Source organism: Gastrolobium bilobum, unplaced genomic scaffold (genome assembly GCF_033153095.1).
Source record: "Gastrolobium bilobum isolate Gb01-03AN ecotype WA unplaced genomic scaffold, APGP_CSIRO_Gbil_v1 utg36576, whole genome shotgun sequence".
NCBI classification, from domain to species: Eukaryota; Viridiplantae; Streptophyta; class Magnoliopsida; order Fabales; family Fabaceae; genus Gastrolobium; species Gastrolobium bilobum.
In genome coordinates, this window is record NW_026897326.1 from 233,838 (window position 1) to 261,008 (window position 27,171).

Sequence of the window (27,171 nt, forward strand, 5' to 3'; positions counted from 1 at the left end):
CCGATATTTATAATATTTAAAATTTTATTAAATATCATGAAAAAATTGATCGATGTTTTATCAAACTGATATAATAAAAATTAAAAATAGATATCGAATAAATCTTATTGGAATGTATAAGATATTTTCAAGTTGAATATATAATAGTAAATATTTATATTTTATGTTTCTTTAAAAAATTGATGAGTATTATAAGTTTAGTTTCATTTTTTTGTTAAATTATTGAATATTAAATATAATAAACACTATATAAATTAAAAATATTATTTAATATCAAAATGTGTCATTAAAATATTGAAATTTAACCTTTTTTAGAATTAACGTGTTGGAGTGTCGTATCGCGTGTCCCAGTATCGGTGCAAATAGCTGGAGACTACTAATTACTATACAGAAATTCCTGTGTACAATTTTCTTGTTCATTTTCCTCTTAATTTCTTTATCTTTACATCTCCCTGGCCATCTCCTCTTTCCTCCTTCATATATTTATCTGGCCCTCTCTTCATCATCATCTTCATAATTAAACAGAACGGGTACTGACTTAAATGCGCGGTACTTGCCTACATTGTTCAAGAACAGACAGCCATCCAGTCTTTTTAATCAAGTAGCAATGAGTGAAGTTTTAGAACAGTGGGCCTTGATTGCCCACTACAGTGATTTATGAGGCACTAAACGTATAAGAATTCATGCAATAAAACAAAGAGAAATTTCATATTACAAACTTTTTGTTTACAAATTATATTATGTCTGACCGATAAGACACTCTTGAGCATAGTCTTACCGGCCAGACATAATGTAGTTTGTAAATTTGTAAAAAAAAAAGTTTGTCAATATAACCCTATATCTAAAAAATCTTGTTTTGTTAACAGGATTAAATTAGAATCCAGTCACAATTTATGAATAAGACCAGAATGTGCTTCCTTACATATTCGCAAGTGTAATGCACCATAAACTTCTACTCATTTCACCTTATATTAGTTTGATTAATCAGTTATCAAACTTATTTAACCAATAATTTCAGCAACAAATCCCCTAGTTAATTATAAGTTGAATGTTGATTAAAATTTATGTAGTTGGTTAGCTGAGGTAATATATGTAGAATTGTGTATATCTAACATTATTCACGTTCACAAACTTTTTCTTTCATGTTCTGACACCCACTAAATATAGTTATTCTGCTGCATTACTAGAGAAGTTAATAAGTGCACCAAAAAATTAAGTACCTGAAGAAATTCCTAATGCCACGACGAAGGTTCTCCAAGCATGCAACTATAACAGTTAAAGCTGTTCTATGCAGGAAAGGGGTTTGCCTAATGCCTAAAACCGATTGCATCCACGCAAGTCGTAGAAGAACATTCAACACCTAAAATTTCATTCATGTACACACCACAAGTCAAGCATGTAACCAACACAACAACGAAGAATTCACATGCTTGCCATCCAATAACTTACCATGGTACACTTTTCCTTGGTATACAATTTTCCTTGGTACCCTGAGTTTATCTCTCAGCCATGGGTTTCTTGAATTCCTTTGCGGCATACCGTAATTTATGACAATGTCCCAATATGTATTAGTAATCATTGCAAAGCTTGAAGTTGATGCAGCCAAAATAACCCAAATCATCTTTCCTTTGTTTAAATCATTTCTAGTCCTCATGGCAAGTTCATTCATTGTTGAAATTTATTTAAGCCCACTAAGCCCATGCTTTGTTTCTCTTTCCTCTATTAAACGTCGAAGGCACTATAACATAACAAGGTTCAATGTTAGATATGTAAATTACTACTAGGCCATCATTATAAGTGATCAGAAATTCTAGTCCACAAGATACTTTGAAAAAAATATTTACCATGAAAGAAAATTAGCCAGATTTACATAGTTTTCTTAATATTGAAAATGAATGATTTTTTTATTTTTGAGATTTCTCCCTGGGTCATCAATTACTCAATTAATCTGGTCGAGTCAAGTTTTTAACATAGTTGCATATCTAGGACTTGAACTTGAGACCACTGATTAAGCTAAAACAACCTTGTGCCAATACATCCATGTGCTTGATTGTAAAAAAGAAAAAATGAAATTCTGTGAGCCTATCAGTTGCATTCCTGGACATAACGGATCCAGAATGGAATAATAGCTACAATGACATAAAATGTTTTATAAACATCACTTTGAAGGCAATTGTTTGATCTCTTCTTGAAGTTTCCCCAGCCATAGCAGCAAACATAGAATTCCAAACTTCTGAATGCCTGCACCTGAACCCAAAGAAAGAATAGTGTTGCCATATTAGAAAATCCTCACCTAATTGGCAATTAAGATTTTACTATTTGAGGATTCAAGTAGCACAAGAATAGCTTCTATATGATTTCATGATTTGTGCTTGTGCTGTTACAGAATTGTGGTTTGCTAGATGATTAAGCAAATATTATGCAAATTCAGCCTTAACAAAAATGAGAGTATACATAATGACCTGCAAACATGAAAAAAAACAAGATTATTACCATTAGTAAAGTTTTCAGCATAAGCAGATCATGTATCTTCTTGGAATTCTTCTTTACCTTATAAAGAGGAGCACAAATACACTGCAATGCAGTTTGAACAAGGAAGAAGCGTCTGATTTGTGTATAATGTTGAAGGGACAAAATGTTATAAGAAGCAAAACCTGATCAACAAATTCATTAGCATTTGTTCATATAGCCCAGTAAAAAGGATTATATCATGAATCAAAAATAACAATAGCATGTGTTGTGGTAGTCATTTGCTTTCCACAAGGATTGCATTGAGTAACAAACCAAATACAATCCATGACTAAATCTGGAAGAAGATATTTTCTAAAAAAATATACCATGACAAGGCCTAATGGTACTAATTATGTGAAACTTTTTGTTCATGGTTCCATCTCCATATCCAACTTTGGGACGATTGCGGCCAATGTTAGTACTGCAAGGCCAGAACTAAGAAAAAAAACTTCTCTGTAGCCCAATTCTGTTCCTTGTTTGAAGCCAAATATAAATGTGTAATTGATTTTAAAACGACTCCAAAAGTATACATTTGCTGAATACATGAGCATATGTAAGATGATCTATCCAAATAAACTGCAAAAAACATGAAGTTCATTAATCATGTTTCTTGATATCATTGTCCCAAAAGAGGTCTAAAAAGTAGTGTGTAACCATTACCATCTTAACAACTAATTGCTATGGAAACTCAAATTTTGAGGTTGCTAAACCACGAATGCATGAAATACAAACACACAGAACAGTAAGTATACCTGTAAAGAGGAAATATTTGTTTTTAGAATATTTCTTGCATGTATGAGTAGCAGAAGTGCCACAATAAGAGCAAGTTAGCATCCATTAAACAGCCCTAGCATATGAAATAGTTAAGTGCTTGTTCGAGAAAGTAAATTGAATATTGTGTATTCTTTCTGAGCAAAGAATTGTTATGCAGATAGAGTTAAGTTACTACAATTCCATTTTACTTACTGTTTGATCCTTGAACTTTTTTTTTTCAATGTTCATGATGATACTAATATAGGCCAGGAATTGCTATCTTTAAAAATCAACCATTTATTGGAGCTCAGCCCTTCACCAATAAGAAAGTAACTCTGTGTCGTTCCCTTTTAGCAGTTGGTCTCAATGTGTTCATTCCTTTTTTGCGATTTCCATTTGCAAAGTGCTTAATGAAGGCAGATTCTACATTTTCCGTAAGCCTATTAACCTGTGCAAGACATGATGGAGCAGGCAGCATTTTAGTCTTGGAAGACTACTTTTGATGCATTGAGAGAAGATGAGAGAATATGTTTTGAAGGTTGAACCTCATCTGAACTTCCAAATTAAGAATTTTCAACCACCTTTAAGTATTCCTTTGAAGCCTTCCTTGCAGTGACCTGCAGTAATAATAGTCAGTGCACACAGAACAGAACTGTAAAGATTGCAGCCAAATGAGATCTTGTCATACTTCTTCATGATTTTTGAGAATACCAAAATGTTCAAGAAGCTGCAAAACAATTGAGCATGTCTTCTTTATTAATCATGTAAAGAAAGGAAGAAAGATGTAAAGAATCTGATAGAACTAAACTCTTCTATCAATTAAAGATGGAGAAACTTTGTATATTAATGGAAAAAGGGAAAAACAATTACAGGAATTTATAACAAGAAAAGATAATGAGCCAGAGCTCCCAGCTATAGAGATCACTCCAACAGCCCTTCTACACAGTAGAAATTAACTGAAACAAATGCATACCCCACTCTCCTCTCATCCCCCCTCATATAACAATCCAAAAGCAAAATAACAAACTGCACTCGTCATTCTCTCACTATAACTGCCCACACAAATCTATTACACGTCACCCCCTTTTCTTTCCCTATTCCTCCTATAGTAAACCAATGTTGGTCCAGTCCTCTTCCCTTGCTTGTCTTGCATCTCTGCTTCTGTTGTATTTGGGCCTGTTACAGCTGTTGTGTTTGGGCCTGTATTCAGGTTTGCTGCATCATTCAAGTCTGGGCTTTCAATCATCCTATCAATACCACCCGCTATAGAATTTGCCTTGTCCTCAAGGCAAAAGGTAGGAAACTGCCCCTTGACATCAGAGGCCTTCATCCAAGTAGCCTCTTCAACTGGCTTGCCTTTCCAAAGAACCAACAATTTGTCCTGTGAGCTGTCCCCATTAGGAGAGCTACGTACAGCCAGAACAGATTCTGGTTCGTGGATAATAGTCTCATCCACAGCCAGACCTTTGGGTAACTCCCCCTCAGCAATCACCGAGCCAATGGCTTTGCGTAATTGGGACACATGAAAGACAGGGTGGAAGCGGGAACCAGCAGGAAGCAGAAGCTTATAGGCCACGGCTCCAACCCTCTCTCCTACTTGAAAAGGCCCATAAAAACGCGCAGCCAACTTAGGATTAATACGCCGAGAAATAGACATCTGCCTATGTGGTCTCAATTTCACATAAACCCAATCACCAACATTAAATATGAGCTCGCGACGATGAATATCAGCCTGTCTCTTCATGGAAGACTGGGCACGAATTAAATGGTATTTTAATTGGCGCAAGGCTTCGTCACGATCATATAAAACTCGAGAAACAGCATCAATCTGAGTTTCTCCTACCAAATAATGTGTAATATTTGGGGGAGGTCGTCCATAAACAGCAGTAAAAGGAGTAGTATTAATGGAACTATGAAAAGAAGTATTGTACAAGAATTCGGCCCAAGAGACCCATAATGACCAAAGCGTGGGCTGCTCCGAAGCAAAGCAACGCAAATATGTCTCAAGGCAACGGTTCACCACTTCCGTTTGACCATCTGTTTGAGGATGATAGGAAGTGCTCATCTTCAATACAGTTCCTTGCAAGCGAAAGAGCTCCTTCCAAAAATTGCTGAGGAAGAGAGGGTCACGGTCACTGACAATAGACCTTGGTATACCATGGAGGCGTACCACTTCCTTAACAAATAATTCAGCAATGTTTCGAGCAGTAAAAGGATGTTTAACCAAAATAAAATGAGCATACTTGGTTAAACGGTCTACTACTACAAGGATCACCTCATATCCATGGGATTTTGGCAACCCGGATATAAAATCCATGGAAACATCTTCCCAAATCAATTGTGGTACAGGCAGCGACTGTAGAAGTCCAGCAGGAGCTAAGGTCTGATGCTTATTTCTTTGGCAGGTATCACACGACTTCACAAATGCCATGATTTGTTTTTGCATCCCTTTCCAGAACAAACCACTAGCAAGCCGCTTGAATGTCCTAGTAAAACCCGAGTGGCCTCCAATGGGAGAAGAGTGAAACTCCTGCATCAATGTAGGGAGGAGAGAAGATTTAGATGACAATACCATGCGTCCTTTATAAAACAGCAGCCCTCCTTGCCAAATAAAATCAATAGGTGCTCCCTGTCCAGCTAGAATAGCTGTTATAACTTCTTGAAGAAAAGGGTCAAAATTGTACTCGTCCTTAACCGTTCCCAAGTCCAACCAATATGGGTTGGATACTACGTTAGACAACTTAAGTTCCACAGGCTCCATCATTCGGGAAAGAGCATCAGCAGCCTTATTTTCGGGTCCAGGCTTATAAATCACCTCAAATTGATATCCCATTAGTTTAGACAACCAACAATGTTGATCAGATGTAGTAATTCGCTGAGTCAAGAGATGCTTTAAACTCTTGTGATCTGTATAGACAGTAAAGGAACGCCCCAAAAGGTATGGACGCCAATGTTGAATGGCAAGGGCCAGTGCAATAATCTCCTTCTCATATACTGATTTGGCAAGGTTCCTAGGGGCAAGAGCTTTGCTATAATAAGCAATTGGTTGTTTCTCCTGCATCAACACAGCACCAAGACCAGTCCCAGAAGCGTCACATTCAATTACAAAATCCTTAGAAAAACCTGGAAGGGCAAGCACTGGGGCATAAGTAAGAAGCTCCTTCAGCTTGTCAAAAGCTGTTTTGGCATCATCACCCCAAAGGAATCCATCTTTCTTTGTGAGCTCAGTCAGTGGTTGTGCAATCTTGCCATAGTCTTTGATAAAACGCCGGAAGTAACCAGTCAATCCCAGAAACCCACGAACTCCCTTGACATTACGCGGCTGAGGCCAACTAAGTACCGCTTGAATCTTGGATGGGTCCATTGCTACCCCTTGGTATGAAATGACATGGCCCAAATACTCCACTGATTCCTCTCCAAAGCTGCACTTTTTCTGCTGAGCAACAAGATGGTGTTCCTGCAGTAAAGACAACACCTCTGCCAAATGACACAAATGAGCTTCCCAAGAGGGACTATATACAAGAATATCGTCAAAAAAGACCAGAACATGATGCCGAAGTTTTTCTCTGAAAACAGAATTCATAGTGGACTGAAAGGTAGATGGCGCATTTGTTAAACCGAACGGCATAACAAGATACTCATAATGTCCATCATGTGTACGGAATGAAGTCTTAATGGTATCCTCTGTTTTCACTCGAATTTGGTGAGAGCCAGATTTTAAATCAATTTTAGAAAAGTATCGAGCACCATAGAGTTCATCCAGTAACTCATTGATGGTAGGGATAGGATACTTATCTGGAATGGTGACCTTGTTCAAGGCCCTATAATCCACACACATCCTCCAGGTGCCATCCTTTTTTTTAACGAGAATGACTGGACTGGAAAAGGGGCTAACACTGTGTTTGATCTCTCCTCCCTGTAGCAATTCCTTCACTTGCCTTTCGATCTCATCCTTATGATGATGAGCATACCGGTAGGGCCGAACACATACTGGAGTGGTTCCTGGAATTAAATTTATGGCATGGTCGTGCTCTCGGAATGGAGGCAGCCCGTGTTTCTTGGTGAACACATCCTGGAATTGAGAAAGCACTCGTGTAAGGGCCAAATATTGCTCTTCAGCCAGATGGGTGGCTAACTGAGCACCAGGTGCTTGGATCCCCTTAGTCAGATCTGTCTCTGCCGCTTGCAACAACCCTTTCAACGCTATGGGTTGTACCCCAGTACGAACCTGATACCCACGAAGCATAATAGTTTTTCCGTGATGGGAAAATTGCATAGTCTTTCTTTTCCAGTCTTGACACACCTCTCCTAGGGTCTCCAACCACTCCATCCCCAAGATTAGGTCAACTCCTCCCAAATCCAGAAGGTAAGCTCCTATCGTCAAGCGGTACCGCCCCAATTGAAGGCTGAGCGCAGTACATCTGCCTTTGGAAATCCTTTGACTGCCATCTCCCAAACAAACGCTGAACTCCTTGGTGTTGTTGATCGATAAGTTAAGCGAATCAACTAATTCGGGTGCGATAAAATTATAGCTCGCTCCACTATCAATCAGCACAAGAATAGGAAAACCCTCCAACTCCCCTTCGATTTTCATGGTTTTGGCCTGAAGAGCAGCATCGTTCTCTGGTACAGAATGGTTTCCATTTTCGCAGCTAACAGAGTTGCAAACCAATTCCCAATCTTCGTTCCCTTCCTTTTCATTCGTAGTGAATTGTGCGTTGGAGTCCTCTACGACGTCGTCCTCCTCTCCGATTAACAAACGCAGTTGCTTGTCTGGACATTGGTGGGTTGGGCTAAAGTTTTGCCCACACTTAAAACAAAGGCCCTTGAGCCTTCGCTCCATCATTTCGTGATAAGGCAAGTTCCTGACCCCTTTAAAGTTGGACCCATGTCTTCTATCACCGGTTTTATTGGGCTTGTCCTCAGGTTTAAACATTTGGGCCTGGGTCCCATTAGATGCAAACTTATTTGGAATACGCTCACCTGTGTTAGAAGGCACAGAAACCACTCCGCGGCGAAACGGATTCGGGTCACGCGGTGGCGGCTTCCATTTTCCCCCTTGTAGCTTACGCTCCACCATCTTGGCCAACGAGATCAATTTGTAACGAGTTTGGGGTTCAAGGGAGAGCACCTCGAGTTTAATCTCGTCCTTGAGGCCACCTGCAAACAAACCCATATATTGTTCGTCAGGCAAAGGGGAAATCTGAGCCGTCAACATTTCGAAAGCTTCGACGTATTCATCCACCGTTCCTTCTTGTAGCAGTCCTTTTAATTGAGTAAAAGGGTTTCCAAAATGGCCGTCCCCATAGCGATCAAATAAGGCATGTTTAAATCGCTCCCAATCCAGCTGTGCATCAGATTCTTTAAGCACCTTGAACCAGTGCCATGTGGATCCTTCCATGCAAATTTGAGCGTATGGGATACGCATTGTTGGTGGGGTCCTTTGGACAGCAAAATATGCTTCGGCTCGAGCAACCCATCCTACTGGGTCCGTTCCAGAGAACACTGGAAGCTCAATCCGCTTCGCTTTAATGCGATAGTCGTCTCCTTGATGTGTACCGTGAGCCACCGTAACGGGGCTTTCGTTGTCACCAACTTTCGCGACTCCCTTGTGTTTGGGTGTCTGACTGCTTTCGGCCGTAGTAATCATCGGAGTTTCTGAAAATGGTTGACGATGCTGGAATCCCTCGCGGACCTCTATGTGTAACGTTTGCAAACTCTGTGCAATTTCTGCAACACTATTAACCAAGGCACCCAACTTAACGGAGTGATCCGAAAGTTGACCAGAGTGACCCTTGGATGTTACATCCTGTGATCTAAGAAGCGCTTCCTGGGATCGTAGTGAGTTTTCTACCGCTGTCAGTCTCGCGTCAAGCAAATCGATTTTTTGAGAAGTCATTCTGGTAAGCATAAACAGCTCTCAATGAAAGCACCAATTTGATAGAACTAAACTCTTCTATCAATTAAAGATGGAGAAACTTTGTATATTAATGGAAAAAGGGAAAAACAATTACAGGAATTTATAACAAGAAAAGATAATGAGCCAGAGCTCCCAGCTATGGAGATCACTCCAACAGCCCTTCTACACAGTAGAAATTAACTGAAACAAATGCATACCCCACTCTCCTCTCATCCCCCCTCATATAACAATCCAAAAGCAAAATAGCAAATTGCACTCGTCATTCTCTCACTATAACTGCCCACACAAATCTATTACACATCACCCCCTTTTCTTTCCCTATTCCTCCTATAGTAAACCAATGTTGGTCCAGTCCTCTTCCCTTGCTTGTCTTGCATCTCTGCTTCTGTTGTATTTGGGCCTGTTACAGCTGTGGTGTTTGGGCCTGTTACAGCTGTTGTGTTTGGGCCTGTATTCAGGTTTGCTGCATCATTCAAGTCTGGGCTTTCAATCATCCTATCAGAATCAAATCAACCTAAAAGTTTAAGCTTTTGAAGGGTGAACAATGCACAAAACTTTCTATGTGTGCTAAAAAACTCTATAATATTCGATTTTTTATTAATAGAATGGGATAATAGTGATTGAACTCATGAACACACTTGGTAATATAAGCTCTCTTTTTTTTGGATATATTGAGGAATTAAACACACAATTTGTTATATAACTACCTACACCCCTCACGACTAGGCTAACCCTAGCGGCTTCTAGTCATAAAAGCTCTGATACCATGTAACAAATTATTTCAACCCAACAAGGCATTAAACCACATTAATGGTTTTGAGGAAGCCAAGTCACCTATAGTTTTTCAGAAGTTGAAGCTTATGATAGAATTCCTTCAGGGTTATGCTCATTAATATGATGAATGAAAGGTCCTGGTTTTAAGCCAAGTATTGCGAATATTGGAGTTTCAGGTGTGATCACATTGATCTTTACATGGTCAAGGATATCCAAAGAGGCTGGTCTAAAGCCTAATAGGGATACTGTAGAATTGGGTTGTTTCACAGGACTACCATTTTCATCTCCCAAATGACTTGGATTGCTCATCTCAATTTCTTGAATCACTTCCATTGGTAAATGTGAGCAACCTTCAAACTGAACTTTAATTATATTTATGAAATTATCATAGCACATATTTACATTTTTATTTTTCTATTCCTTTTGAGTGAGAGAAACTTAAAATTTTATAATGGGTATAGAAAATACAGTTATCTATTTTTTGTATCTTATCATTATTGTCAATGATTGTTGATTAATGGTCATGAATCTTCTTTGATAAAATACTATCCTCTAACTTGTTTATGGGGAATATCTTTGCAATGCAAATTACAGTCCATGGTTTGCTATTGAATTCCTTTATTTTATTTTTTTTATTTTTAAATATATCTTTTTAGTTTGGATTATCTTTGTAATCTAATTGTGTCTACACCGTTTTTACAATTTATTTTTTTCAATTACCTTATTCTTTAAGTTATTTCTTATTATTATAATACTGATTATTAGTTGTATCTCCTGTTCTCCTTTATTGGATAATTTTTGTCTTTTATATTGAAAAATAAGTTGTAATATAGTGTAGGCAAAAATGGATTACATATTCTTAAGATAGCCACAAAATAAATCATATAAATAACAAATTAATTTGTGACTTTAAAAATGTTAGAGTTTTGTGACATTGTGCAAGTTTTCTTTCAATAATCCGAACATATAGTGAACCGTATTTTATTGCTTTTTTAAAGAAAATAAATGAAAATTGAAACATCAATCCAATACAAATTATTTTTAGATTGAATTTGATTTGAATTTAAATCAAAATTGATTAGACGATAAATAAAAATCTTATGCAATTTTTGTTTTTGTTTTTGATAGATAACTAGTATCCGAAACCTTAATGGACCTATTAATTCGGTTTTAAATTTGAGAGTCTTCACTCCGTAGTAACTTTTCTTTTAGAGATCACTCTAATCCAATCTGCAAATCCTTTTAAGTACGGTATCCCAATGAAATGCATCATCATCATTATCAAAGGAAAAATAATAAGTAGCTAAAAAAGTTACTTAAAATGCACCATCATGTGTCATTTATACACTCAAAGAAGGGAATATGAAAGATAGTACATTTACAAAGGAGTATAAATTTATTTGCAGGTACTTTTTCTTGATACAAAAGGATAATCTAAATTACAATAAGCCACATTGATTCATGCAAATATAAAGTAGGAACTGTTTGTCTGATAAGAGGAAGTAGTTTGTAATTCAGGGCATGCAGCTTATAAATGACACAAGCTATTCATAAATTCAGCAATGTTTTTATGAGAACTTCCACCTTCACCAACAGCCCCTGCAGCTAAAGTCTTCCATTTAATGGCATTCCTCTTTATTTCTTTGCTACTCTCACTCTCCATAATTTCCTGTATAGAATGCTTTAGTGCTTCTCTTCTCACAATCTTTTTCTCATCAAATGGGGCTCTAATTCCCATTTTCCAAACATCTACAATATGCTTAGCATTGGTGCTTTGGTCTGACCATAGTGGCATTGCAATGGTTGGGACTTCTAAGCACAAAGCTTCTAATGTGGAGTTCCAACCACAATGTGTTACAAAGCATCCTATAGCTTCATGAGCTAGAACTTTTAGCTGGGAGCACCATGTCACCACTAAGCCTTTCTCTGATTTCTTTTCAAAATCTTTGGGTAGCTTAATCTCTTCAGAGGCTCTCACCACCCACAAGAAGTAACTCACACACTCTCTCAAACCGCAAGCTAGTTCCTCCATTTGCTCCTCGTCAAGGGTGACTATACTCCCAAATGACACATAAACAACAGATCCTTTTGGCTTACCATCTAGCCATTCTATGCATTCTTCACTCTTAAATTGTGCAAAACCATAATCTTGGTCATCTTCATATCGCTTGTCTAAGAACATAGATGGTATGTTTGGTCCTATGGTCCGAAATTTTGGCCAAAGATTCTTCATCCAATCAGCAATCTAAAAGCAATTTCCAGTTACCAAACATTAGAGGCTGAATTTGGGGGGGAAATTAAAATACAAATGAATTAAGATAAATATATTTTTTATGTAGGTTTGCATTTGATGCATATTGAAAGATTGCACAACACAAGTGGTTGAGTTATAGAACAACTTTTTGTGTTACTAGCAAATCAAAGGCAATCATAATCTTTTACACTACTAGCAAATCAAAGGCAATCATAATCTTTTACACTATCACCCCATCATGTATTGTCAAATTATCAAAAGAAGTTTGATTCTCCTCCTCAAAAGTCACTGTTTTAATAATTTTCCAATTCATAATTCAGTGTTAAATATAAAAATTTAGTCTCTAACCTCTTCATGCAGCTCATAGAATGTATTGCATAGGACCCAATCAGCTTTGTCTATATTGGAGAACTGACCCTCTAACAAATGAAACAAAGCTGGATTTTCTGTGTATGTAAAGAAGAAAGAAGGCATGTCTTCAAGTTGAAGTTTGGGCAAAGCAGGAAGTGAAATCTCATGCCCCATGAGGGGAACTTGCAACTTTCCCAAGAGTGCATGATAGTATATGCTATTAACTGGCAAATTTTGAGTTAGAAAAGCAGCACCAACTATCCCAAATCTCTTAGTAACATCTAGTACCCAAGGGAAGAATGCATCATAAATAACACAATCAACAGGGTTTCCTAATCTACCAAGTTTCTCAAGAAGCTCTACAAGAGTCTCTGGACCCACTTGCCAAAATTTATCCATGTAGGCCTTAAAGTTACCAGCTTCTTTTTCACCACCTTTGTCAAATCCATCAGAAATGGTTTCAAGTGCAATGCTAGCTGGCAATTTTTGCAAGTTCTTGCAAAAGAAACGAGTGGAAACTAGTGTTACTCTCACCCCTTCATGTTCCAAAAGCTTGGAGAATTGAAGCATGGGATTTATGTGACCTTGTGCTGGATATGCTAAGACCACACAATGAGCTCTAATTGTTATGCTTTTCTTCTCCATTTCCATTTCCATGATGAACAAAAAAGCAATTAACTAGTATTGATCACAATGAATAGTTGAATTGGATTTGCAAAGTAAACTAACTAGTACTCATGAACCCATGACAAGAAAAGTCAAGATTTATATTTTAAATAATTCAATGATTGCCAAATGCAGATTCCTTGTTACACATAAACGTAATGAAAAAGGACGAGATACGAAAATGAAAGATAACACAGTTTTTATTGATGTTGCTTTGTACGTTGGATACATTATAGGGTGGTCCACAATAAATGCTTATGATGAAAGCATTATTTTTTAATTTATATATTTCTCATAAGATTGATTTTTTTTTTTTTTTAAGTCTTAAACTCTGTCTAACCTAATTATCTACGTCATCTATTGAATTATTGATAGTATATTATTCCTATTATATAAAATAAAATGTGCTGGTGAATACGTTTATTCTTTGTTTAAGCCACTAGTAATATAAAACCTTGTAATTTTAACCATTATAAAGTAGGAGAATTATATACCTCTCGTAGGTAGGAGGACCACTTATAATTAAATACATGTTACCCTAAAATTATTAAGTACGTTTTGTTGTCTAGATTATAATATAATCGTATTTTATTATTAACTTGAATATTATTACAGGCACCTACCTTTTCTTCACCATACTCCCCACCCTGTCATCACATTTTGACGACATCAAAACCAACAAACTAGACAGGACAATTAGTAGAGAGTAAAAGGGTAAAAGGGTAAAAGTGATAAAATCCCTCTACCTTTCATCAACATAAAATAACATGTTACCCAATCGATTATAATAATGAATAACATTTTTTTTTATCCCATAACTAATCTCTTACTATGTGTTTGATCCCACGAAGATAAAAAAATTGCTGTTGGATTTGAGAGTTAACGATATTTATGGGAAAAACAGTAGTAGGTGCACCATAGATCACTCTATAAAATGAGTAGATAGCTAATGGGTAATATGTGTGCCGCGGAAATACTATTCTCCAGGAAAGAGAGAGAAAAAATAACGAAGTGAGAGAAAATATTTGGTATGGACCTATCTTATTCCCTGCAGAAATATTATTCACCTTTGCAGCATGTATGCAAACTTCATTTCCCTATGTGTGCACGTTAATAATAAGTGTTCTGGAATGAACATTAATTGTCTAGCATGATAGCTAGTATTTGTATCTACGTAGCTTATGGTAAAGATGACAGGCAATGAGAAGTCCTGCACCTTAGGCCAAAGTCCGATGGGATGAACAAGGGGTGTGTGTGAGTCACCTGCGGTGGAGAGGATGTGCTCTGGGCACAAGTATGTAGGTTGTAGCCATGGTGGCCAGGATAAGTTATCAGATGAGTTCCAAGATGAGTCCGTAGATACAAATACTAGCTATCCTGCTAGACAATTAATGTTCATTCCAGAACATTTGGCGCCGTTTGTGGGAAAAGATAAATTTTTACTCCCACAACCATGTTCAAAGGCATAGAGACAAAGACAGCAAGGAAGCGCAGTCAGCATATTCGAAAGAACCGCTTCACACCATTAAAAAAGCCTACTTCGCGTTCGCAACACCTAACAGGAAAGAAGGAAATTATTCTTTGACAAGATCACAAGGAGATTATTCTTTGACAAGATCACTAGACTGGAGGAACTTGGAACCCCAACTAAATTGTACCACTACTCCAATGTTAGAAAATGAAAGTTGTTGGGTAATGCGCCAGATGTGGTTACAAGAAAGCTCCATACAGGTCCTTGCATAGAGCGGAACTCGGAACACTAATCAATTGCACCACTACTCTAATGCTAGAAAATAAAGGTCATTGGACAACCTACGAGTAACCAGGGGGAAACATATCTACCAGCATCATAAGTCACGAATAAAGCAATCATAATCCGGCTACAAATAAAAGTCCCTTGCCGCCTTAAATGGCTTCTTGGGCACCCGTTCAATTCCTACTCGGAAGCGGGAAGCTAAAGTCCCTTGCCGCCTTAATTGGCCTCTTGGGCAGCCGTTTAATTCCTACTCAGAAACGAAAAAACAAAGTCCCTTGCCGCCTTAATTGACCTCTTAGGCAGCCGTTCAATTCCTACTCGGAAACGGGAAAACAAAGTCCCTTGCCGCCTTAATTGGCCTCTTGGGCACCCGTTCAATTCCTACTCGGAAGCGGGAAGATAAAGTCCCTTGCCGCCTTAATTGGCCTCTTGGGCACCCGTTCAATTCCTACTCGGAAGCGGGAAGATAAAGTCCTTCGCCGCCTTAAATGGCCTCTTGGGCACCCGTTCAATTCCTACTCGGAAGCGGGAAGATAAAGTCCCTTGCCGCCTTAAATGGCCTCTTGGGCACCCGTTCGATTCCTACTTGGAAGTGGGAAGATAGAGTCCCTTGCCGCCTTCAATGGCCTCTTGGGCACCCGTTCAATTCCTACTCGGAAGCGGGAAACAAAAGTCCTTTGCCGCCAAAAGAAGACCGGCCCTCCGGGATAAAAATGGCTTAATAAAAGAAGACCGGCCCTTCGGGATAAAAATGGCTTAATAAAAGAAGACCGGCCCTTCGGGATAAAAATGGTTTATTAAAAGAAGACCGGCCTTCCGGGATAAAAATGGTTTATTAAAAGAAGACCGGTCCTCCGGGATAGAAATGGTTTACTAAAAGACCTTTGGGCACCCTTATTTTTCCTAATTGGAAGCAAGAAAATTATTGAACATTTGATTCTGAAAGATCCTAATCAGCGCGCAAGACATGATCATATAGGGTTCTCACACTTTACTCAGCTTCAAACTCAGAAGCACTTACAAACCCGGAGACGACTACAACCAACGAGCAACACGATAAAGCAACTTAGAACTCGGAAGCATTCGCAAGCTGGGTTTTCCCGACATTCATATCCTTTTTCACAACACTAAACATTCTTTGATAGGCACGGGGGCTTTACTTTTACCCCGGCATTCCGACTATGCGCAATGCCAAGCTGGGGGGCTTATGTTGTGGACCACTTATGTGGTACCCACTTCCTATCCCCACTACATGGAGCATCTCATTCCACCATTCTCTCCTAACTCCCATCTACTAGCAATAACCACCCACTAGCATTGCATCATGCCATTAAGTCACCTGCAAACTACCCACTAGGGGCACAATCTCCTAGTGCATTCATCTATATATAACCCCTTATAGCTAACAAAGAGGGGGATCTGATAACTCATCTAGGAACTCATCTAATAACTTATCCTGGCCACCATGGCTACAACCTACATACTTGTGCCCAGAGCACATCCTCTCCACCGCAGGTGACTCACACACACCCCTTGTTCATCCCATCGGACTTTGGCCTAAGGTGCAGGACTTCTCATTGCCTGTCATCTTTACCATAAGCTCCGTAGATACAAATACTAGCTATCCTGCTAGACAATTAATGTTCATTCCAGAACAATAAGTAAGGTTGGAATTTCAAATGGCTTACATGTGGGGTGAGCTCCCTTTATAGAGATTTTGTTATTTAAAAATGGTTTAGTGTTTGTCATGTTATATGAGATAAATTTATCTCTTATACATATATAAAAGAGTGTGGAGTTTATATGAATCCATCCCATGTGAAGTATAATAACCCTCACCTAAATTAAATACTAAATTGCATTGGGTTAAGTATTTAATCATAGAGGTAGGATATTCATACTACCAAATTTTTTTACTACCACTCTAATCACCATTGGATTAAAAGAAAAGTTGAATGAAGAGAGAGAAAAGAAAAACAACTTTTGAATCCAATGGTGATTAGAGTGGTAGTGAAGTGGTAGTAGAAAAATTTGGTAGTATGAATATCCTACCTCTTAATCATATATAATCAAATTAATTAAGTGAGAGGCTTAATATAAAGGTTAGATTAAATATTAATAAAGCACACTGTAGATAAAATAAGTGGGAATATGATATGCATCCAGCATATGGGTAAATCCAAGCCAAAAAGAGAAAGAATATTGGTTAATCTTAAGTAAAAAAGGCAATATTTACTGTTGATCTGTTAAAATCTCAATCAGAGATTGTACAACTGATTTTATGTTGATTTCGTAGGAAAAACAGACAAACTGGAGCTCAATGGGAAAATACCAAAAAGAAGGCCACGCTGATAACGTGAGTGTGGCGCTGACAACATGAAGGAGCCCTTTCATACAGAGACATCCACGCTACTAGCGTGGAACTCACGCTAGTAGCGCCAGAGTTAATGAACAGCCCGAGACATCCACGCTACTAGTGTGGAACTCACGCTAGTAGCGCCAGACCTTCCTGCAAGCCACGCTCACAGCGTGGGAACCACACTAGTTGCGTGGAACTCCAGTATTGTGAACAAAACTCCCACGCTCATCTTTTTCAGTATCAGCGGAAGATTAAACAGAGATTTTAAACGAAGATTCAATCAAAATTTCTACACAAGGTCAAAAACTCTATAAATAGAGACTCAGACCTCAAGAGAAAACAATCTTTTGGCTGGAGCAAATTGCGAGGATCAGAGAATTGAGAGAATCTTGGAGGCTCACGCTGGAGATCAGGATTCCGACAGAGTTGAAGACCGGAGATCATTGATTCTTCTTATTCTTCTTCTCATTCTTCTTTATTGCTTTTATGAATTCTTTTTATTTTAATTTGTTTAAGCCAGCTATGTCTGGCTAGTTTGTTTTTGTAGTTGGGATCACGGACCCAATGTGAATCCTTTATAGTTTCTGTATTGATATTTTATAAGTTAATTAGTTAGTTTGTTTTATTTTACCTGGTTTAATTTTTCATATTCTGTTTAGAACTGATCACTCTAAATTATAGGGCTTTGAGGGTTAGAATTCACAATAGACATATTGAGGTTTTAATCTGGACAAGGGTAGAATAACAATTTGTGTATGATCTAGACATAGGCTTACATAAATTGCAGACTCATAATTCATTTGCTTAATGCTTAATTCAAGAGGGATTACTAAGACATTAGAATTATGATCCGGGTTAAAGGGTTAAAATCACTAAGACATTAGGGTTCAACTATTTTATAGGGAAATAATGAATTGTCTAAGCAAACGAATTAATTATTTATAAAATACAATATAGGAATATAAGAGAGGATCGGAGGTGAAGTGTGTCCTGGCTATAGTTTTCTTATAAATTTTTCATCAATCTTCTTTCGCGTTCTTGATCCTTTCTTGCATGCGTTCAAATTCCATTGTTATTTAAATTATGTTTTTAAATTTAATTATTTTGAAATTCTGTTTAGAATTTTCCAAACTATTTCACAACACAATCAACTTTTCTGTTCCAAATTAAAGGGAATAGTTAGACTAGTACTTGGTGCCTCAATCCTTGTGTGAACCATACTTTTCTTATCACTTTATTACTTGGAATGATCGGTATACTTGCCGAGTTCGCAACAGAATACTTAGTCAAATCAATATGGAGTGGTATTTGCGATTAAATATTTAATCATGAATTATTGAGTTTAATTAGGTAAAGGGCTTAATTAAAAGAATTAAAGTCACTTTTGGGGTAAAAAGTGCAGTTAGTAAAAGTTTTGGGATAAAAATGTGTGTAGTCAAAATTATCCGGAACCTAAAAGTAAGTTGGGGATATTACTATAAAAATATTTCGAGCCTATGTGACCAGTTTAGAAAAGAGTTAAGGTAACAAGATAGATAAATTTTTACTAGTTGAAAGTTATTTAATTAAAGTAAGTGTTATAACTTAGAAACCCTTCACAATTCATCTTCATCGTGTGACCCACGTAAACCATAGGAGAGAAGCTTGATTTTGCATCTTTCTCATTTCTCAACCAAATCACTTGAGACTTGAAGCAAAGTTTCTTAGAATTGTGAGATAAACATAACCTATAATCCATAATTTATCAAAAAACTTTGTATTGAGAGAAAAATGGAAGGAAAAGTGGTGACCCATTGTTGATTAGAGAGCTTGGAGTGTTGTTTGATCACATTGGAGACTTGAAATCCACTCCCTAGGTGATTCTAAGACTACCCATGGTAAGAAATCCTAACTTAGTTCAAGTTTTATGGATATTGGATTTCTAGGTTTTTCTATGAAATGAGTCTTTGAATGAGGTAGTTAGAGCTTGATTGAGGCTTATGCCAAGTTGGGAAAAGTGTTTAGATGATGATTTTAATGGTGAAAATGTATTTGGAAGATCATTTTACTCATCTTCATAAAATTTCAAAAATTAGGCCTAGATAGTGCGAATTCTTGCATTTCAAGTAATGTGACTTGGATTGTTGGTATTGATTGTGTTCATTGTGCTTCTAGGTTGGAGGCAAGTGGACTTATCTTGAATGATCAAGCATTGGAAGAGCCAATTGAACTTGATATTGGCACATAAGTTATTTCAAGTGAAGGTGAGTTCATGACCATATAAATGGTGTATGTAATTCCTTGTGTTGGTTGTGAATATATGTTGATAATCACATGGTTGCAATTGATAATGTGTTGATGTTGATTGCATTGTATCATATCAAGTAGGTGATTATTTGGCAAGTTATTGATTATTGCATAGAGAGCAAGCTAGTGGTTGTGGAACTTTGGTGCTTGGACCAAGCATTAGGTAGGAAGCGTTACAAGGTAAGCTTTCAGACTTTGGGATTTATCCATTTGTTGTTCCACCAAGTCTCGAGAGGATTGAGGTATATGTGGATATGTAAGTGTATGAATTGTGAGATATAGCATTTTGTGTATATTGTTTTATGTGTCATACAAGACGGTTGCTTCCTTGCGTAGTGCATACGTTGTAGATCTCTGGCCAGTAGATTCATTATTTCACACATTGCATTGTTACATATTTATATGTTTTATTGTCATAATGGCCTGCTTTTATATCAAGTGGACTTTAGGGTGGAGAAATCCTCTAAAGACCCTTAGTTTACTGAGATATATATGTAATTCTCACCTCGTGTTGTAGGGACCCCTTTCAGGTACAGATGATGTGGGAGCATCCGATGGTAGGAGGCCAAAGTAGACTGCATATGTAGATGACATGCTTAAACATATTTTTGGAATTACCCTATATATGTTAGATGAACATGTATAGGATTTACATTTGATAGCCATATTTACATCATGCTTTATTTTGGTGGACTTAGCCTATGCTCACCTCCCTTGGTATCTCATGTTGTTGAAGGGAGCCAAGGATTTGAGCATAGTATTTTGTAGCTAAGTTCCATGGTTATGTATTAAAGACATTGGACATTGTGTAATATTGTACTTGTTGTATATACGATGGAAGAGCCTGGATGCTTATTTTGATAACATGTGAACCTTAAAATGGTAAGGATAATGTATTGTAGTAGTTATACAATGTCAAATAGGTGAAAAGATACCATGTCTTGTGGTCCATTTTTCTTATATGATAGATTTGGATCTTTTGGACTTATTGGAAGTTATAGATCTTTTTCTTAACTTTCCAACGAGACCAAGATTGCATCAATCAGATAAGTATAATCTAAGTTATGGATGAAATACCAAAGTAGGTTGAAATTCTCTGTTTTGGAGTCTACCTCCAGACCTGCAGCGCTTTTGGTGCTGTGGTGGCACTAATAGCACCGTCAAACAGTGGGTTGGCATAGGGGTGGCAATATGAGGTGAGCCCGGCAGGTCAACGCACTAACACACCAAAACGAGGCGGGTTGGGTTGAGGTTTTCAACCCAGCAACTCACTTTGACTTGCCCCGCCTAAAAGTTGGTCAAAACAGGTTCAACCTGTCGTGGGGCGGGTTAACCCGCCGGGTTATATTTTTTTTTTATATACAATTAAGTAGTATTTCATTTGTCATTAAGTTTTTGTAATATGTAATTTTTTTTATCTTAGTACTCTTTAAAAAAATAAAGAATAAAAATTTTATTTATGACAAATGTTTAACTGAATATTAGTATACAATTAAGATTAAGACTGAAAAAAATTAAGAGAAATGTGAAATAAAATAAAATAATATTAAAAAAATTCATATAAAGTATAATTTATTTTTGAATTTTAATTAATTTTTTTAATTGGCGGGTTGGTGGGTTGACCCGCCAACCCACCATAAAATGGGGTGAGTTCATTTTTTCAACTCATATTTGATGGCGAGCCAGCCCATATTACCACCCCTAGGTTGGCGTTGCTAGCGCCAAGTTGGTGCTAACGGCATTGAAAGACCGTGGAAAATTCACTTTCTAGCGCTATCAGCGCCAGGCCATGTGAAATTCAACACATTTTTCTTTGAAAATTCATAACTTGAGCTACAGTGCTCCAAATTGAGCGCGATTTGAACCCACGCACAACTAACGAAGAGATCTATAATATAGTGAGAGATGAGTAGTATAGAGGAGCTATAAAATTCCTGGAGTAATTAAAAAGTGAAGATATTTATGTTGAATATGAATAAAAATGAGTTTTAATCCTTGTTGGATTAAAGAAACTATTTGGCGCTTTGTGGGAGTGATGTATGGCATGGTTAGATAAACCTTAGGTGTTCCGCATATGTTTTAAGCTATGATTACAACTTTTGAAATTGTTTTAATTACGAAATTGATTTAAAACAGAAACGTTTATTAACACAAAGAAGAAAAAAATTATTCATATTTTAATTCAATTGTTGTGATTGTAACCGCGCTTAATTTCATACATAATGTTAACAAACTAGTTCTAGAATGGGATGTTACATGAAAAAAGAAAAAAAAAACATAGGCACAATATAATTATGTCTGTATAAGAGAAACACTATACTCATTTACAAATGAGTTGAGCCAATTTCAGATAGCGAGCTTGAAGCCCATAATGTATGTCCCAAAAAATATATGATTTAGTCCCGACTCAGAATTAGTCACATAGCAAACTAAAAAAATTAAGGCATGTGAGAATAACGGAAGCCAACTTGTCTCAAATATATAAGGGATAAGATATTGTGACACCCAAGTTATGTTACACCCATGTGACACCCAGTCAATCTCACCGTTAGATCGCTTACGTTGATCAAACGGTTATATTTATTTCCATCTTTGTATGGTCATGATTTCCCAAATTTAATATTTTATATTTATTTCTACCTTTGTATGGTTATGATTTCCCATATTTAATGCTTTCACTTTAAATTTGGGAAATCATGACCATACAAAGATGAAAATAAATATAACCGTTGGATCAACATAAGCGATCTAACGGTGAGATTGACTGGGTGTCACATAACTTGGGTGTCTCAATATCCTATCCCTTTTAGAAATTATCATTACAAACTTTGTTTTAATTAATTTCATTTTTAAAAAAAGCTAGTTAGTAGCATAACAAAACCAAAATCGCTGCCCATTTCTCCGTCTTGAGGTCACTGTGGCTCTTCTCCATTGCCGTTTTGTTTCCCCTTTCTATATTTCCATACAAACCCTACTTTGGCTTTCAGTTCCCAGTTTGTCCCAAATTGAAAACACCCAATCGACGCAATGTCCGATTCGATTCTTCTCCTTGCGTTTCTGAACCTGGCATTGTTGTGTAGCGTAGCGAATTCGATGAGGTTCGAGCTGCAAACGGGTCACACCAAGTGCATATCAGAAGACGTTAAGAACAATGCCATGACCGTAGGCAAGTACAGTGTCGTTAATCCCAATGAAGGTTACCCAATTCCTGATACCCACAAGATCGTTGTTAAGGTAAAGCTCATGATCCCATCGCCAAACCCTAGTTTGAATGTGTGCCAATTTGGGTTCATTTTATTCTTTCTTTGACTATGAATTAACCTTAAAAAGTGAAAAAAAGATGCACTTTTTAAAGTCTAAAGTAGGAAATGTATTAGAACCAATAATAATAATAATAATAAATATTAAAGAAAAAACAAAAACTCAAATGGGACAGCTGTACTAGGTTTCATGATCGTTTATGTTTTAGTTTGAGTTATATAAGGTTTCTGAAATTTGAATGTTTCACACTTGTTGTGGATAATATGGAATCCTCTGGCTTGTGTGGAGAGGATTGACTTTGTTATTATAATGTGTGGTTGCAAGGTGACTTCGCCTTATGGGAACAGTTATCACTATGGGGATCATGTGGATTCGGGTAATTTTGCATTTACTGCAGCTGAGGCCGGTGACTACATGGCTTGCTTTTGGATACCGGATAGCAAGGCGGCCGCATCAACTATAACCATTGAATTTGAATGGAGAACTGGGGTTGCTGCCAAAGACTGGTCCAAGGTTGCCAAGAAAGGGAAGATTGAAGTAAGTAGTATTATTATGTTCCTTGACTTGGCATTAGTATATCTACGATAGGTAATTTGTTATCATCAAAGCATTTTAAGTCTGCCTATGTCATGCTTTGTTGCAAATTGTTATGTCGCGGGTCCCAAGCCTTGATATTGAGGAAGGTTGTATCAGGAAGCTGGCTGCCAATGTAAAACTTTGTTGAATATCTATTACATTGATCATTGATACAATTGTGCTAAACTTTATGAGAAACTATTAAAAAACGTTGCTCTCTAAATGGATTTATTGAAAATTTTGATTTTTTATAGAGAGTCCAATGGCTTTGTTTGAACCATGTTGGCAACCCCACCTAGTGGATCCACTTACAACTCCTTTAGAAATATTTCCAGAATAGTATTTTTTCCCGTTTATCAAATACTTTGCACATTGCCCAATAAGTTATTGCATGCTCTTTTAATAGTTTCGGAAACCTGCTATATTATGAACTAATACTATGCTGCTGTTCTCCCATTCTATCTGGTAGAGGTGTTCGTGGTCTGGATTGGATCGGTTTTGGAAGCAAAAATCATCCGATCCAATCCCTTCGGTTTGGATTTTTTTTCAAATTCGATCCGATCCAATCCAATTTTTTTCGGTTTGAATTGGATCGGTTTTCGGTTTTTTAAAAATCCTAAAATTTAGTTCATGATTATTGTGGAAATCACATCTTTTGTATATAATGACTTTGTAAAAAAAATAATTTGAAATACAAAAGCATTAGTAAACTATAATATAGGTTTTTTTTTTTGGCAATAAGATATGAAGCTCTACAAAGATAAAATTTTGTTGATGAGATGTGACTATATTTTTTTTGGGTTTAGTTGATGGGTTAATAGGTCTTTGATTTAGAAATTTTTGAACTATGATTGGGAAAAGACCCAATTAGGTAGAGGAAAATTAATATATTGGATCGGTTTTCATCAACCCATCCAAAAAGCGATCCAATCCAATTAAAATTTGCGATTTTTTTTCGGTTTTTGGTTTTTCGGTTTTTGGTTTATTCGGTTATCGGTTTTTCGGTTCGGTCACTGCGGTTTGAATCGGTTGATGAACACCCCTACTATCTGGAATGCACTGATACAGAGTTGTGTCTTGCTTTGATTGGCTACTAGTTGGAGATGAGAATAATATTAGTATAGGGATAATTGTAAAGAACCTTGGGATACACCACCCCAAAAGCTAGCTCAAAGGGTGGGAGTGCCTAAGGCCTTATAAACTCCACATTAGTTGCACATACAACCAGTGTGGGACTATATATCTCAACACGCCCCCTCACGCAAGAGTCCTCTTGGCTTGAAGCGTGGATTATGCAACAGGTCCAATCTTTGGTTTACCTTTTTGTGCTTCCACTTTGAAGTGGGGGGCGGCGAGACTCTGATACCATGTAAAGAACCTTGGGATACACCACCCCAAAAGCTAGCTCAAGGGGTGAGAGTGCCCAAGGCCTTATAAAGGCCATATTAGTTGCCCATCCAATCAATGTGAGACTATATATCTCAACACGCCCCCTCACGCAAGAGCCCTTTAGGCTAGAAGCGTGGAATTGCACAGACCCATTTTTGGTTTACCTTTTTGTGCTTTTTTTTTTTATTTTAATTCCACTTTTTAAAGCGGGGGACGGTGAGGCTCTGATACCATGTAAAGAACCTTGGGATACACCACCCCAAAAGCTCCCAAGGTTCTTTACAATAATATTATAATGTTCTTGGTATTCCCTATGGCTCTTTCAAAATCTTTAACAATTTAACTTTTTAATTCAGCCATTTTTTCTGGGATGAAATGCACAAAATATATGTGTAAATGGCTCAGTCAATGGAATTTTCTGAAATCCTAGTTCATGTTGTATTCATAGAGAAAACAATGAACTAGTAGAACCTGTATGAGAAAGGATGTACCAGTAACCCGGATCTTTACTTTTGAGTGTGTATCTTCTTGCGTAAGATGTTCAAATGACTCTAATCCCTCCAACTATGAACATTTATTATATCATGGTTCATTCGAGTTTGTCATTGTAATAATTCCCTGTTTAATACTTACAAGATCTTAAGTGAATAAACACAAACTAGTTATAGGGATTTTTGGTTTATAAATCTAAGTATTTTTGGTCTTGTGTGTTTTTTAATGTGTTGTTTCTTCACATTGTCTAGGTAATGGAATTTGAGTTGAAGAAGCTGTATGATACTGTCATATCCATCCACGATGAGATGTTTTATCTTCGTGAAAGGTATGAATGTGATGACTTCTGGCAACATGTCTCTCAACCTCATCATGTCATTCATTTAGCATATAATGGCTGTTCATCTTCTGCCAACAAATCTCTCCATATCATTACATTTGTTTGCTCTTTTTTTTAAAAGAGAAAAGGTGATTTTTTAATTTAAAAACATATTTGAAAAATTCTCTGATAATTAAACAAGATTTAAAAAAAAATCTTAATAAAGGTGGTTTTAGTGCTTTCTTCATGTGTTAAAAAAAAAAGCACCTTGTGAAAAAACTATAAAAAAAGTTATATTGTAAAGGCGCTTTTCGAAAGCTTATTCAGACACGCCCTTAATGTGTTGAAATGGATCCGAAATTAGCTCTCTGTGATGCCACCAACATCCTTGTTTCCTGTGCTCTACCCTTGTGAATGAACTTTTTAGCATGTTATGCTGTATGGTTCATGAGAGTGATAAGCCAAGGAAGGAATCAATTAGTTGTATATAACAAATTACAGGATTCTATTTTAAGTTTTGGAAGGTTTGGCTTTGGCGACGTTCGTGCACTCTTTTGGAGCATAAGAATTTTTTTATTCATTCTTATAGTAATTTGGATGACGTTTTATCCATGTGGCTGATATAGGGAGGAAGAGATGCAAGAGCTTAACAAAGCAACTAACTCCAAGATGTTTACCTTCAGTTTCCTTTCGCTTGTGGTTTGCTTGTCTGTGGCTGGTCTGCAACTATGGCATTTGAAGACATTCTTTGAGAGGAAGAAGCTCCTCTAAGTTCCTCCACACGAATTTTGTTCATTTTGTTTCCGTGGTTTTTATTTCCTTTTTATGTATCCAAATGTATTATTAGTTAATCTTTCTCTTTTACAATTTATGATAATTAGAAATCGCTCCCCATCGTAAGTCATATTGAATGCATCTTACATTGAATTGGTGGATGTTAGAAACAATATTTACATTTCTCAAGGTCCTTAATTTACATTTCTCAAGGTCCTTAATTTATAATCTTGAGCACTGAAGGTTATTACTTGAACATTTAATAGTTGATAGAAGTCCATCAGAACGGCCTTCATATTTCAAATGGTAAAAGCAATTGCCAATATTTATATCTAGTAATCATCTTGTTTGAGTGAAACGTGTACGTAACATTATAAAATGGACTCTGACTAGGGATGTGCATGGGTTGAACCGAATCAGTTTTTTTGAAAAACCGAACTGAATTGGTTTAAATGGTTCGGTTCGGTTTAAAACTGGTTCGGTTCGGAAGTGGTTTGGTTCGGTGGAAAATGGTTCGGTTCAGAATCGGTTCGGAAACGATTCAGTTCGGAACCGGTTCAGGTCGACCCTCTTTTGAAAAGAAAAAAAGTTAAAAATTTAAAAAATAAAGTTATAAAAATCAATTTGGTCCGGTTCTTAAACTGGTTTTAAAAACCAGTTCGGTTCTTAGACTGGTTTTAAAAATCAGTTCAGTTCATGAACTGGTTCTTTAAAAACTGGTTATTTTAAG

At 37.0% G+C, this 27,171-nt stretch overlaps 2 protein-coding genes and 1 pseudogene across 3 annotated transcripts; 1 reads left to right on the top strand and 2 right to left on the bottom strand.

The window, feature by feature from the left end:
• Positions 1-483: 483 nt before the first annotated feature.
• Positions 484-10,291, bottom strand: LOC133306001 (phosphate transporter PHO1 homolog 9-like; annotated as a pseudogene).
• A 1,195-nt stretch (positions 10,292-11,486) lies between these two features.
• On the bottom strand, positions 11,487-13,208 carry LOC133306006 (mogroside IE synthase-like). The gene is made up of 2 exons (XM_061506268.1): positions 12,561-13,208; positions 11,487-12,203 (listed from the first exon to the last, which is right to left on the bottom strand). Exons 1-2 carry the CDS (start codon positions 13,206-13,208, stop codon positions 11,487-11,489), a joined length of 1,365 nt encoding a protein of 454 aa, XP_061362252.1.
• Positions 13,209-18,632: 5,424 nt separating this feature from the next.
• LOC133306002 (transmembrane emp24 domain-containing protein p24delta9-like) lies at positions 18,633-26,629 on the top strand. 2 transcript variants are annotated; one of them, XM_061506265.1, is made up of 5 exons: positions 18,633-18,654; positions 22,716-22,864; positions 23,216-23,428; positions 25,600-25,676; positions 26,294-26,629. In XM_061506265.1, exons 2-5 carry the CDS (start codon positions 22,724-22,726, stop codon positions 26,436-26,438), a joined length of 576 nt encoding a protein of 191 aa, XP_061362249.1. In that variant the 5' UTR covers positions 18,633-18,654; positions 22,716-22,723; the 3' UTR covers positions 26,439-26,629. The 2 variants fall into 2 exon arrangements, with proteins under 2 accessions (XP_061362249.1, XP_061362248.1); XM_061506264.1 differs by lacking the exon at positions 18,633-18,654 and having other exon boundaries at positions 22,532-22,864.
• Positions 26,630-27,171: the final 542 nt, after the last annotated feature.

Coding starts and splice junctions, on each gene's coding strand:
- LOC133306006 (XM_061506268.1), bottom strand. CDS start 13,208: ATGGAGAAGAAAAGCATAACAATTAGAGCTCATTGTGTGGTCTTAGCA. Junction 12,204..12,560: donor TCTATGAGCTGCATGAAGAG/GTTAGAGACTAA, acceptor AATTGCTTTTAG/ATTGCTGATTGGATGAAGAA.
- LOC133306002 (XM_061506264.1), top strand. CDS start 22,658: ATGTCCGATTCGATTCTTCTCCTTGCGTTTCTGAACCTGGCATTGTTG. Junction 22,865..23,215: donor CCCACAAGATCGTTGTTAAG/GTAAAGCTCATG, acceptor TGTGGTTGCAAG/GTGACTTCGCCTTATGGGAA. Junction 23,429..25,599: donor CCAAGAAAGGGAAGATTGAA/GTAAGTAGTATT, acceptor CACATTGTCTAG/GTAATGGAATTTGAGTTGAA.